Raw genomic sequence first — 15,380 nt, forward strand, 5'->3', positions numbered from 1 at the left:
TGGGCAAACTCTCTTAAAGGTCAGGGCTAAGGCAGAGAATCAGAATCTCAGCTCTCTGGACTTCCTTACCTGAATGGTAGTCATTCCAAGCTCCTGCCCAATCAGAACTTGTCCTCCTTGTAGCTTGGCAATCCTTGGCTCTTCCACCTGCATGAAATTGTTCACTAAATCTGTGATATCCACTTGCCAGTCAGAGCCCAGCAGGTGGGCCAGCTGCCCTCCAGAGTCAGAGGCTTCAGCCACAAACTGAGTAAGGACACGCACCATGGCATGCTGGTACTGAAGAGCACAGCCTTTGCCACGCCTCTCATCCTCTTCCTCGTCATCACTGTCCCGAACTAGCCTGGTAGAATCAGAGGGGAGAAGAGGAGTCATTAATTTCCTTTATAGAATCTAAGCTATTTGAGGAAAAGGTACTGTTTGACTTTTTTCATTGTATCTCCAGAGTGCCTTAAGTATTATAAGGTCTTAAAAGTGTCTGTTGATTGCTTTTTGATAACAACCAAGAAGTCATTAGGCAGGCTATGGTCTAAGGCAGAAGTGTCAAACTCATAGCCTACTGCCATAAGCCAGTCAGCAAGACTCCTAAATGGAAATAAATTAAAATGTAATTGAGAAAATAATAAAATCAATACAAATACAATGTAGATGATATTAATTTGTGGTTTCTAGGCCAATTTGTGGTCTACCGGATTGATTTCTATTTGAGTTTGACACCACTGGCCTCTGGGAACTTAAATTTTAAGAAATGGGATGGGAGGTTCTGTGTGAGTATAGTGGATCACACTGTCAATAACCAATCAACTAACACAGCATTTATACAGTCCTATGGCCCTATTTTGAACTCTAGGGATACAAAGACGGGAGTGAAACAATCCCTTGCCCTCAAGAAACTTACATTCTACTGGAAAGGTACAATGTGTACAAAGACAAGTTGATACATAATATAAATATATATGACAATATTGGAAAAAACCCAAACTAAACATATTTTGTTACCTGTAAAGTGCCACACAAAGGCAGCTAATATCATTGTTATCATTTCAAGAGGGTAAGAAAATGATAATAATAATAAATTACAGACATTTACAAAGCACTTTACATGTTAACAAAATGATTTATTTATCTCTTATCTCATTTGCTCCTCATAATAGCCCTTTAAAAGAGGTGCAATTATTTCCATTTTACTGTGATTCAGACTCATCATAGCGATAAGCCCAGGATCACATAGCTAATAAATATCAGAAGCAGGATTCAAACTCATATTTTTCTGACTTCAAGTCAAACCATAAGATCACAGATCTGGAGCTGTTTGGGACTTCAGAGGTCATTAGGTTCAACTTCCTCTAAACTGAGATACAGGGAAATTAAGTCACATATCTAGTGTGGTCACACAGCTAGCTAGTCAATAGCAGGAACAAACTCAGGTAGAATGCCCTTCTTACCTCTTCTACTTCTCTTCCTCATACTAATTCTTGCAGCATTCTTAACTGGACAGGTTAGGTTTCATACCTTGTAAAAGACTCTTGGGCATTTCATTCAAGGAATGCTAATGCTGGAAGGTATCTAGGCTTCATTCCAAATTAGAGAGACCCATCCTAAGAAGGTTAGACAAATCTGTGATCTATTGGGTTCGTGTCTGCATCTCCTTGCCCCATGTCCTGTTTTAATCATTTTTTAGTCAGGTCTGACTCTTTGTGAACCCATTTAGGGCTTTCTTGGTGAAGATACTGGAGTGGCTTTTTACAGATGAGGAAACTGAGGTCAATAGGGTGAAGTGACTTGTCCAGAGTTCCAGAACTGGTAAGTGTCTGAGGCTGGATTTGAACTCATGAAAATAAGTCTTCTGGACTTTAGGTCTAGCACTCTATCCAATGTACCACCTAGCTTTCCTGTGGGACACATCAAAATGAGGAAACTCTGCTCATTGCAGAATCTAGATCAACTCCTCTGCTTGGTTTCTCTTTAGAATTTCTGTTTCCTCTATTAGATCACTCTCACTATAAATGCTTTTGTTTTCATCTCCACCATAGCAACTGGCTGTGTTAACCATCTGAACTGTGCAGCTGTTACAACATGTGGACTGGACCCCAGGATGGTCTTCCACCTCAATGACTCTGCTCTGATTGACACAGGCTCTTGTATTGTTACAGTACATTTGGTCCTTCTCAATGGTGCCTGGCATTCTGCAGCAACCTCTCCTCCACCCCCATCTCCTAATCAAAGCCAGAAACCCCATTAGGTAGCAGTTCATCTCTGCATTCTTCCTGAGGGCAGCAGGAGTATCCCAAGGAGAAGAGGGCTCGTTACTCACCTTACTCTCTTCCTGAGAAGTCATCCTTCTCCCTTTGCCAAAGCATACTTACCCATGAAACACATTTTTCACTGTTATATGATGACTCCCTTCTGATGTCTGTCTTATGGAATTCATCTCAGCTCAAGCAACACTTTCTGCTTGAAGTCTTTCCCGATTCCTCCAGCTGCTAGTGCCCTCCCTCCCAAACTATCTTGGATTTGATGACTTTGTATTTATTTGCATTTATTCACTTTATATTTCTGCTGTTTGTCTTTACATATGGATGAACCTGTTGTCCTAACTAGCTTATAAGCTCACTATTTTTTTTTATGATTCTGAGGTTTTTTTTTAATTTTATAATATTTTATTTGATCATTTCCAAGCGTTATTCATTAAAGACAAAGATCATTTTCTTTTCCTTCCCCCACCCCCCATAGCCGACGCGTGATTCCACTGGGTATCATATGTGTTCTTGATTCAAACCCATTTCCATGTTGTCAATATTTGCATTAGAGTTTCGTTTAGAGTCTCTCCTCTGTCATGTCCCCTCAACCGCTGTAGTCAGGCAGTTGCTTTTCCTCGGTGTTTCTACTCATAAGCTCACTATTAATAAGGACTGCTTCATTCATTGTACTTTTATTCCCCAGGACTTAACAAAGTGCCTGGTACACAGTAGGTGCTTAATAAATAATGCTTGTTGACTGAGAGATTGCAAGCTGGAAGGGACCTCAGAGATCAATTAGAGAGAAAGGTTCTTATGCTAGTTAAGAAATACTATCCTGGGAGTCAGTGAGATCTCATTTCAAATCTTCCTCAAGCACTTAATTACTGTGTGATCTTAATTAAGTTATGTATACCTTCTTGGATCTCAGTTTCAACATCTATAAAATGGGGTGAATAAAAGCACAGAACTCATGGGGTGGTTGGGCAGATCAAGTAAGACAACATTCACAAAGGTCTTTGCAAATCTCTAATTTCTATTAAGATGGCAATTATTGTATTATTTAGTCCAGGAGTTCTTAACCTTTTTTTGGCATCATGGACCTCTTTGATAGTCTGGTGCAACCTATGGAATCTCCAACATAGTCTTAAAAATTAACTATTGGAGGAAATCTTAAATCTCAATTAGAAAATAAAAATGTAACTCTCCCTCTCCCCCCACCTTATTCATAGACCTCCTAGAAATCCCTTAGGGTTCTAGGGTCTCAAGGTTCATTTGAATTTTTTTTAAACTTTACTTTTGTTCTTAGTAACACTAAGACAGAAAGGAAAGACCCAGGTAAACAGGCTTAAGTGACTTGCTTAGGGTCATATGATAAGAAAGTGTCCAAGACCACATTTGAACCCAGATCCTCCTGACTCCAGGTCTGGTGCTCTCTACATACTACATCACCTTGCTGCTCTACTTGAGTTTTATGTTCAGCTTAGTAGAGAAAGCCAGAAAGATTTGGGTTCATATTCTGACTCTGACATATAATGGCTTTGTGACCTTGGGCAGACCTCTAGTGTAATCACTGCAGGTATGATTATTCCCTTTTTGAAAACAAGACTGAAGTTCATAGAGGATGTCGCATGAGTTGTCCCATGACCATCAGCTAGTCAAGTACCTGAGGAAGCATTCAAACCCAAGTCTTAAGTTTAAGTCTAGAGTTTCTCTACTTTGTTATGCTTCCTGTCCATAAGAAGTAAGTTGGTAGAGCTATAAATCAAGGTCTTTTAAGTCCAAAGTCAACACTTTACATTGTACCACATCAGGTGTGTGTGTGTGTGTGTGTGTGTGTGTGTGTGTGTGTGTGTATGTTGTATGACTGAAAATCTGTTCCCCTAAAAAAAGAACTACATATCCCAAGAGCCCACTGACTTCCTGTCATTATGTACGTCCTGTAGACAGAGGATAAAGGGCATGGGCTTTGGAGGCTCCTGCTCTCATAGAATCAGCATTGATGGTGGTGAGTGGGGTTGACTAAAAATGGCTAACCAGCCATGAGCACGTGGTCTTTATTTTGTATCTTCTTTATTCCTTGATTTCTAATGATGATTAATAAACTTCTTAAAATATAATATTATTATTGAGATTTAATTTTAACTTTTACATTGAGTGTGTGTGTGTGTGTGTGTGTGTGTGTGTGTGTGTGTGTGTGTAGGAGGTGGAATATATTCTGATAAGAGCTACCTCTTATTGGAGACAATGGGAACCCTCCAGCCCTTGATCTGGTTAAGTTCTGTGTCAGAGACTTCAATTTGGAGCGGGAGGCGGGGCACCCACACAGTCATCTCCAGGGGGCTACTTAGGTGCTGGTAGGTAAAGTTCACCACAACTTTCACTTTGCCCTTCATTTCCTTTCCATTGACAAAGACGTAGTCACATCTATCAGACACCTGAAACAAAGGGAAGGAGAGAAAGGCGTGAGACTTCATGGAAATATAGAATGTAAGCCTTTGAAGGAAAGGCTGTTCCATTTTCATCTTTGTATGCATATCATCTGGAACAGAGCCTGACATATGTTGTTTCTTGTCCTTCATTTTCTAAGAGGACTAGTGATGTCACAGAATGACGTCTTGACTTTGTGTATAAATTGGATTTAAGTGAGGCACAGTTAGGTACGGTTATCAGCCTCATCTTTCTTCTAGCATCATCGTAGTCCTGTGGCAAGGCAAAATTCAGGACAATGGATGATGGCCCAAATGCAGTGGATGACCTTGGTGTCTTTGATGTCTAACCAGTTTCTAGATGCCACACAGCACATGATTCAGTTACCTTCATGGTAATTGGAACACCTTGTTCTTAACACCCATTCTACTGGGGGAAATCACACACTTAGAGTAGCCACTCCTCGTTCTCTAACTCAATCACAGATTTGTGGCCCATTGGTTACTCTCAAACTGGTTTAGCCTATCAATGTGAAATCTGGACACCTCAATTTTACCCCTGCCCTTTGAGAAACCCCAGTGCCAGGCACATAGACTGAACATAGACCTTAAACTGTTTGGGGTCCCTAGTGCGGGTGCAATCTGTGGACGTAGTCAAACTGTAGAGTGCCTTTATTTGTTTTAGAAGCTTCTCCCATGTATTAAAGTCCTCTCTCAGGAAGTCCACCTCTTGGTTTGATCCTTTCCTTTATAACTGTTATAGTTGACTGGCTCCCTGATACCCTTGAGGCTGGCTGCGGACCTCTTTGCAGCCTGCTTGTTGTTTGTCTCTGCAGGCTTGCCATACCAAGTTCTGCAGAGGGTATAAGAGACCCCCAAATTCTGTCCCTTTTTGGGGGCCTCTAGTGTGGTGCCTTCTCCTGGGGATACATACCCAGAGTCACCAGGGTGTAGGCCCTGTGTAGGTCTTGGCACTGGGTTCTGTGTGATGGATGAATATTGGACCTATCCCTATCCTGATTAAAGGCTTGGTATTTCTAATTATCTAATAGTTCTGTGTTTTTTCCAAATTAACAAGCCCATCTGATGAGATCATTTCCTGGGATGTGTGGCCACATTTTATGGTGAACATTTACACCTTGAAAATCAGCAAACATACAAATCCAGGTTTGCTTTATTGTACAAACCGAGGACTTCAGAAAGTGATAGAAAAATATCAATAACGCAAGTTAAAGTTAAAAGTATATAATTGTATACTTTTTAAATATGATTATCCCTCAATGTGCTGGGTACTACCGATAGAAAGACAAAATGAAAATCAGTCTCTGCCCTCAAAGAGCTTACATTCTACTGGGAAATCTCCTTCAGAATTCTTTTATAGAATCAATGCCATTGTATTAATTAGAATTTTGAAGCCTTGGACTTCATCCCCCAGAAGTCCTTAAGTCTTTCTCAGAATTCCTCTCCTCTCTCCACCACATTGCATGGTCACATTTGTATATATTTTGGTGTCTCTGCCCTCACTTTCTCTGATTTCTTTCTTGTGGCTTGAGTTAGATAGCTCCCTTTTAACTCTGATTTTTATTTTAATAAATCTTATAAATATAATATTTGAGTTATTGTATGTTAACTTTAATTCTCACACCATCTATGTATTTTTTAAACTTAGCCCTTAAATTCTATGTAGGATTATTTTGGACCTACTCATCTATTGTTTCTAAGCAATCATTTCATGTGACAGTATTAGTGATGCCTCATTGTCTCAATGTCTGTAAATGTCATCTAATGATAATAATTGATTAGTTCCTAAAATGTATTCTGTTTAAAAATTAATTTTAATTAAAGATTAAAACACATACCTTCTGTTTTAGTATCAATTTTAAGATAGAAAAGGGGCAAGGGCTACTACTATTTGCCAGGCACTATGGTAAGTACTAGAATTAGAACTACTATCAGTCTATTTACTGTTTGGGGAAGTGGGGTGAGAAGGGGAGGCAGGAGAGAATCTGAATTGCAAAATGTCAGAAACAAATTGTCAAAAATTGCTTCCACATGAAATTGAAAAAAAAAATTTGATTAAAAAACGAACTAGAAATTCTATCAGAAAAAAAGATAGTGGAGTGTGATAGTGGACTGGCAAAGGAAAGATCTAGAAAGAATTATTATAGTATTAAATTTCTCAGGGGAAAGAGCTATTGTTTATTCCATCCTTAATATCTAATACATACTCAAATGAGTCTAGCAGTGCATGCTCATGAATGTAGGCTTTCACTCAAACAGATTGTTACCCATCTGTGGTATTGCCCATCATGTGAGACTCTTGTGTGTCAGGGAGGTTCATTCCCCCCCTCCTCCTGGAGGGCCAACCTGTCTCTTCCACATTCTCTGAATGCCAGAGTTTGTGTCCCTTACATTCTGTACATCAATAAAAGAGAGGGGGAAGGTCTTGTGGGGGCCTTCTTAGATGGACATGGTGTTGGAGAGACAGGTAAAGGGAGAAAAGGGTTAATGGAGGATAGGAAAAATGTGGTCTGAACTCAATGTAAAAATGAGATTTAAAACCTTATTGTCTACCCTTTTTAATAAACTTTATAAAAATTAATAACTGGGTAGATATATTAATTTTCACTTTTACACTTGTTCAAGTTTTTGATCATTCATTTTGTGTGACATAAAAATGATGACAAGTGCTTCTCTCAGAAATGAGCACAAGTGCCCTATTCACTCAAATAAGCACAACCTGAAATCAGAAGGTAGAAGTAAAAAATTTTAAAAAAGGCAGCAGTTTATTCCCTTCATGAAAGAGAGCACTTCAGTGATGGGCTAAGAAGTGCTGACTGAGTATGCAGTGAACAGGCAATATATATACAAGTTCCCATCACAAGGCTCCCCCCCCCCCCCCCACACACACATACACAATCCAAAACACCTGTAACTAGGCTGTAGTTCTTCCAACCCAGTTCAGGTGATGTAAGGGGAGAAACCTAGTTGTTCATTGCCCTTGCTGTCTTTCATCAATCTCACTCCCAAGCTTATCCTGTAGTCCTCCATCAACAAAAGATAACAAACTAGACTTTGTAAGCTAAATGCTCACTCTGAGAATAGTACATTCAATTCTGTCTCACATGACTTCTTTATCCTTCAGTCCACTTCTTCAGAATCCCAAAGGTTCTACTGCCTTTTTGAGCTTCTCCATTGACAACACTAGGTCAGTGGTGTCAAACTCAAACAGAAATGGATCCCAGGAATGCATATTGACTGAAAGACCACAAATGAACATTATCTATGTTGAACTGTCTTCTTATTTATTTTGATAATTTCCCAATAACATTTTTTTAAAACCTTACCTTTCAGTTTAGAATCAGCACTATGTATTGGTTCTAAAGCAGAAGAGTAGTAAGGGCTAGGTGATGGGGGTTAAGTGACTTGCCCAGGGTCTCACAACTAGAACATGTCTGAGGTCAGATTTGAATTTAAGACCTCCAGTCTCAAGACCTGGTTCTCAATCCAGTAAGCCACCTAGCTACCCCGTTCCCAATTACATTTCAGTTTTGGGGGCTTTGAGTTTAATGCCTTTTCTGAATGAGATACTCATTTTCAATTCCTCAAAGATCATGACATTCTATAACTCACATCCAGGACTGACCAGAAGCATTTTTCATCTACTTAGTTTTTTCTGTATGGAGAGTTAGTTACTCCTCTCTTCAAGAATCCTAAATGGCTCCTTATTATCCTTAAAAAAAAACCCAAACAAGCCAACAACCAAGCTCTTCTTTTGGTGTATAAAGTCAAGGACCATTACCATCATAATTATCAATAGTTAACATTTATATAGGATATATATGCCAGGCACTTTATAAATATTATATTATTTGATCCTCACAATAACTCTACAAGCTTGGTGCTATTATTAGCCCAAATTTACAATTGAGGAAACTGAGGCAAACAGATGAAAGTTCACTTATTCAGGAAAATGGCAAAGAAGGGACTCAGCTCCAGCACTCCTGATTCTACATCTATCACACTTTCCAATTGCTTTTCTGTTTTCTTTTAGGTCTGAGTCACATGAATGAGCATTTAGCAAGAAGATCCAGGAGACAAGGAGAGCTATTATGCTTTTCTTGATACACCTCTGGCTTTGAACTGTAATGAATGATATGTTGCAGATTTTCTGATGTCCAAAAAATGTCTTTTCTCACTCACTCTGGTTTCAAACCTCAAAGTTTTGCTTTACGTCACCACCTTTTGCTCTCAGCTATTTTGAAGATCAAAATTGCACTCAACCCTTGGGAGAGCTTGGAGAAAAACAAGGTGGAAATAACCAGGTTCAGATGTTAAAGGAAGCAATTCTATGGAAGGCTGCTCTCTCAGGCTGAGGCAGCACCAGTTAAAAAGAAATAGGAGGCAATGTTTTGTAGCTTAATACACAGAGGAAAAAAATCAATAATTTTTTTAAAAAAGAGAAATAATAATATTTCAGACACAGATCCATCTATCAGCTTGAGATGTTTGTAGTCTTAAATATCTGCCCAAAGAAAAAGTACTTAAGCCTGATTGGAAAACTTAATGAAACAAGCCCAGAAGGGCTGATTCCAAGTTGGTACATGGCTGAATTTCTCCATGCTGCAATTCTGAGACATTGTTCAGGTGCCACCAGCAACACACAACAGTAGACTTTTCCTACAGTACTCTCTCCTTCTTGACAGTTTTCTGTATATATTTTGTATTTTCTTGTATATTTGTATCTTTTATTCTTGGCAATCTCCATGAGAATGGAAGCTCCCTGAGGGCAGAGATTGCTTCATTTTTGTCTTTGAATACCCAGCAAATAGCACAGTTTGTCTGGAACATAGCAAATGTTTAGTAAATGTTCAATGGAACAACTTGCTGAATTCTTTCTTCTACTTCCAATTTAGGTAGTTCTACCCAGATCCAATTGCCTTGAACTTAAGTCAAGCTGGACAAAACAAGATAATAAACAATGTGGAGGAAGACTAGCTGTTTCACAACCTTTCTTCTCAAAGGTTCATGTGTGTGGATCCAGACTAGATAGTTCTATACTTTTTGTTTGGTATGTTAGGAATAAAATATAGATTGGACTTATTTTACTGCCATAGGCAATGCCTTGATAAGGAAACTCCCTTTGCTAATGCAGATTGGCACCTCAAAGTCCCCACAGAGTTGCTTAGAACAGTGAGGGATTTAGTGACTGCCCAAGGTCACATGGCCAGTATATGTCAAAAGTAGGACTTGAACTTTTGTCTTCTGGCATTGAGTTCAGATCTTTAGCCATTATGCCCTGCTGCCTGTCCTGGTTAGCCCTGGAGAGGTTATAAAATGCATATGCTTGTAACTTCTCAAAGGAGATTCAGGCAGGGTTTATGCTTAACCATTTTATAATTGAGGAAACTGAGGCTCTTTGAGGGGAAGTTACTTGCCTAAAGCCATGAAGCTACTATGGGAAAGAGATGATTTGAATCCAGATCCCCTGCTCGAAGTCCAGTGATCTTTCCCTCAAAAAATAGTGACTTTTAACAAATAAGAGTGCTTAGGTAAGGAGTAAGAAAATTTCATTAAGGAATAAGAATGGCAGAAAGGCATAAAATAATTAGATTGTTGTGATTTAAAACTTCATTATTTTTTAGTTTACTTAATTATTTGATGATGATGATTAAGATAAAGATGGTGGTAATGATAATGATAGCATTAAAAAAAAAAAAAACCTTCTAAGTATTGGTTCCAAGACAGAAGAGGGATAAGAGCTGGGCAATTGGGGTTGTGATTTGCCTGGGGTCAAATAGTTAGGAAGTTTCTGAAGCCATATTTGAACCCAGTACCTCTCTTAATTAATCCTGGTTCTCAATCCACTGAGCCACCCAGTTGCCCTATGATAGCATTCTGATACCCATTTAAGGACTTCAAAACACTTTGCATTTTTACCTGGGGTTTGAATAGGGTATGTTGTGAAGATTCTCTTTCTAATTCCGGCCAGGTGTGCTGGGTGCTTTTAGAGTTGCTTTCTGTCAGCCATGTATAATTAAAGTCTCATTTGCCTTGGAGACAACAAATCAACTCTCTAAATTGGCTACCAAATGGGAAAGGCCAATGACTCAAGTGACACTTAAAAGAGGGAGTATCTTCTCTTTGGGTCTCTTCTTCTCTTCACAGTTGTGGATCAAGCTGCTTCTTTTGAAGAGTGAGGTAAAGGTAACTCAATTTATCTGTTAGTCTTAGCAATCCAGTAGCCATGAGCACAGAGGCTAAAGCTAGTGACCTGCATAAGTTATCCAGATTTTGCTTTGGAGATGGCTTTTCTCTATTTCTTGATCTTAGGTAAATGATCCCAAGTCCTGAGATGGATGTGTCCAGCCTGTCCTAGAATTTTGGCGATCCTGGATCTTTTGGTTGTGGCAAGGAGAGGTGAACCCAAAGATGACTTCCACCAGAAAGATGAACTCAATCCCTGGCTGAGTTTGCCAAAAGAGAACTGCTTTGAGGGGAACAGTGCCAAGTGTAATGGGGAAATTTAAGGCTTCTGGGAGAAGGTTATAATATAGTAATGGTTACAAATGTGGCTACAAGATTTATATAATATTTAACAATGGCCGCCAAGGAATTTACTTATGAAATTCCTAAATGAAACACTCAAGTCAGAATGAGGTTTATGGAGGTTTAATCACACTGGGAGTAGGGAAAAGGTTAGGGAGAGAAGGAGAGAAGAGAAAAGGGAAAGAGGCTACTCAACCTCTGACCAAGGCAGGGGGAGTTTTAGGCCCAAAGGCCCAGGTGGAAAGAATCAGTCCTTAACTCACGTGACCGATCTGAAGGAAAGCTGTCTGCGGGCGTCCTCCCTCTCCAAGCTCCTAACACCCACCCCCCTAGCTCTCTACACCGGAAGTTCCGCGAATCTCAGAGGCTGTTCCCTACCTCCCCTCCTGTGTCTCACAAATCCAATGGTTGGCTCTAGCTTGGCCTAGGACAGCCCAGGTGGGCAGCCAGTTATCTCTGATTTGTCATTGACTAGCGCATGCCCATGTAGGTGGGTGTGCACAATTTTTGGGTGCTAGACCAAAATGGAGACTTTTAAAACTCACAATCCCCCCTGATGATGATTGGGAGACTAGTCTCCCCAATTGATCACTAAACATAAGCATACTGCACCCCAAAAATTTCTAACTATAAGTATATACAAAAATTTTTTTTTACCCACTAAGAGGAAAATTATAATAGTTGTAAATATGGGGAAATAGAGGAGAGAGAAGGACAGCAAACCAATGTTTTGCTGGGCGCATTGACAAAAGCCAATTATCAATCCATTACTTGCCACTTCTGTGAGAAGAAGGGCCACAAAATGATGGAATGTAGAATCTTTCTTAAGATGATTGGAAGAAATACACAGTCTAATAATAGCTTTAGAAATAATAAAACTATAATGAATATAGAAATAAGAACTTTAGAAACCAGAATTATAGAAATAGGAATTGGGAAATCAATGACAATGCTCAAATTGAAGAAAATTTTAATGATAATACTCAACAATATATGAGAAATGGCGCTCGTCCAAAAATTACTCGAGGTACTAATGACTCTCAGAGAGGTGCCCTTCAGGGGGGTGCCCAAGGAATATCCCAAACACAATGATGGTGCCCGGGGGGGGGCTAGGGCACAGGAATCAGAGGATACAACCTTTGATTTCCCGGACCCTGATGTCCTACTACCCGTTGTCCCTATCCACTGCCCTCCCCATACTAATGAACCCCATGTTACCTTAAAGGTGGGTAACACCTATTATGATTGTCTATTAGACACCGGAGCTTCCTGGTCTGTATTAAAGAGAAAACCTGATTTACAATGTTATTCTATTGGCTCAGAGAATGTAATGGGAGTATCAGGAATAACCCAAAGAGTTAAAAGACTTCCTCCTAGAATGGTGTCTGTAGGACCCCTAGAGGTACAACACAAGCCAAGGTGAAATGTGGAATACCTATTCAGTAGTCCTACACATTCTTCCTGTTCTGATGTTTATGACTCAACCTCCTGGTAGATTATAACAGGAATTCTTGTCAGTGGATGCTTGTATCTCTCAGCATTTCTTTTGGATAAAGGACACGAGTTTCTGTTTCATTCCTGATTCATATTTTACACCAATTTTTTCCCCACTCCATTCTTTTGGGGAGATCCTAGATATTAGCTGACACCTAAGCCTTTGGGCCCAGTAATTATATTACTATTATTAGACATATATGTTCTCAGTTAATCCTGATTTTTTACTTAGTAATGAGAGCAAATGAAATGGGGCCAATCTCTCCCACTGTTTAACGAAAATTTGAAGTAGGAACATATGGTTTTTCCCAAGAGTTAGGGATTAGTTTGTGTGTAAATTGAAGAAAAGAATACTAGAGAAACTTAGAGATAGTTTCTACCTTAAGGCACTTTCTATCTAACTGGAACAGAACAGTAACTAGAGCAGGTAAATAATAATTATAATAGTATTCATATAGTGCTTTAAAGTTGATGAAATACTTACAAATATTAATTCATTTTATCCTCAAAACATATTTGGCAGATATTCTTATCCCCATTTTACAGATGAGAAAACTGAGGCTAATTAGGGTTAAGTCAAGTGAAAAAGTAGTTATTAGATGCTTACTGTGTGTGAAGTTCTGGAGATACAACTAAAAACAAAAAAAAGAAAGATATCTCTGCCCTCAAGACGCTTCCATTCTAAATAAAGGAAGGCAACACATACATGAAGATTGGTAAGTGGCGAGTATGGAGGAGAGAGAAAGTAGCTACATGCAAGCTCAGTGGGAAATGTCCAGAGAGTCATGAGTGTAGCCTTCAGGACATTGAGAACATGGCTAGCCTGAGTACTTTCCTCAAGAATGTGACCGATTAGGGGCAACTAGGTAGCACAATGTATAGGGTGCCAGGTCTGGAGTTGGGAGGACCTGGATTCAAAATTGGGCTTAGATATTTCCTAGCTGTGTAGACCTTGGCAAGTCACTTAAACTCTACTACCTAGTCCTTGCCACTTTTCTGTCTTAGAATTGACATGAAGACAGAATGTAAAGGTTAAAAAAAAAAGAATTTGACTAATCTAAGAAAAGATCATAGGACCACTGAGCCTAGGGCTGTGTTGGTGAAGCCTTGGCATGGGTACCCTCAAGCATGCTGGACTGAACCATTCTTTTCTCCCTCTCTACAGCCCCTGGGGACATTTTCCACATGTTCTGCCCCTCCATACAGCAGTCCAATGAAAGCACTTCCTCTTTTCTGCTGTTCTAGGTAAGTAGGGGTGGGGGCAGCTCACAGATAGCTTGAAAGTGCAGTTTGGGCATGTGATTTTGAAAACATTTGCCAAGGCTGACCATGAGGAAGGAGGTAATTTGGCCAGGGTCTCACAGATAATAAGAGGCCAGAATTGAATTTAGATCTTCATCACTCCAGGACAAGAGCTCAATACATTTGAATACCTAGGACAACTTGGACTTTGCCCTAGTGTAAAAATATCTTAGAAGACCAGACATTTCTTCCCTGTGGCAGTCTAAACACTACTGTCTTTTCCCTAGTCCATGCTTCCTGGTATGAAGTTACTTTGGCTCTAGGATGTCATACTCTGGAGCTTATAGCCTCATGCCCCTATTTGGAGGTCCTTTTCTCCTCCTAAACTCCCACAGTGGCAGGATTTCCTGCCTTTCTCAAATGAACTGAATATTCAGTCAAATTGTTGTTTCTTATACTTTGCCCTGCCTACCATTCTCTTAATGACTTAATTGACTTTGCCCCAGGTACAAAAATTCCTAGTTCTGCTTTTGAGAGCACATCCCACTACAGCCACAGGCCATCATCTAAGAATACTAACAGAGCACTAACAGTAAATGGATCTTTTATTCAATACAAATTGAGTCCAAGAGGACTGAGGGGTTGCTTTTAAAGGAATAACCAGAAGAGAGTATAGCTATAGTAGAAAGACTTTTTATTTTAACCCTTACCTTCTGTCAAAGAACTGATACTAAGTATTTGTTCCAAGGCAAAAGAGAAGGACTAGGCAGTTGGGGTTAAGTGACTTGCTCAGGGTCACACAAGTAGGAAGCCACATTTGAACCCAGAACCTCCTGTCTCCACACCTGATGATCCAATTAGCTACCTAGCTGCACCTATAGGACAACTTGTAAGAGACTAGAGTATAATAGAAAGAACTGAGAATCAGCCAAAGGGTTGAGGTTCAGTCTCTGTTTTGAAACTTTGTACTTGACTAGCCTTGGCCAAATCTTTGTATCTGTTTTAGCCTTGATTTCCCTATCTGTAAAATGGAAATTATAATCCATATCTTCTGAACCTTGAAAAGGGATTGTGAGGAAAACTTTGAACAACCTTAAAGTTTTATAGTAATATGAGACTTGTCAACCTTTTGGAAAAACAGAACCACTAAAGCAGTTAGTTACAAAGAACAAGTCTTTCATCAGGACAAGGGGAACAGTCATAAATATACACTACACAGAGACAAGTTCTGGGACTCTGGAAACAATGTCTCTGGGAAAGCACATCATGAATGGAAATGACCATCATGGGAATGTCCATCATTGGGATTTACAATAAATGAAAGAACTTGGGGTCTTATATATATTTGGGGGAATAAAGGAAAGGAAGGACAACCAACTGGCTGATAAGCAGGCCAGGGAAAGAGGCTTCCTTCCAGGGGCTGGACTAC

General features: G+C 39.6%; 1 protein-coding gene across 1 annotated transcript in view; it reads right to left on the reverse strand.

Moving 5' to 3' along the window:
* The window catches only part of TMEM132D (transmembrane protein 132D), a 1,072,445-nt gene that overhangs the window by 14,721 nt on the left and 1,042,344 nt on the right, over positions 1–15,380 (reverse strand). Inside the window, exons 6-7 of the mRNA XM_001378917.3 lie at positions 4,470–4,675; positions 70–343 (exon numbers count right to left, since the gene is read on the reverse strand). Coding sequence (XP_001378954.2) covers positions 70–343; positions 4,470–4,675 — 480 coding nt within the window. The remainder of the gene's footprint in view (positions 1–69; positions 344–4,469; positions 4,676–15,380) is intronic.

This window comes from Monodelphis domestica, chromosome 3, assembly GCF_027887165.1.
Source record: "Monodelphis domestica isolate mMonDom1 chromosome 3, mMonDom1.pri, whole genome shotgun sequence".
Taxonomy (NCBI): Eukaryota; Metazoa; Chordata; class Mammalia; order Didelphimorphia; family Didelphidae; genus Monodelphis; species Monodelphis domestica.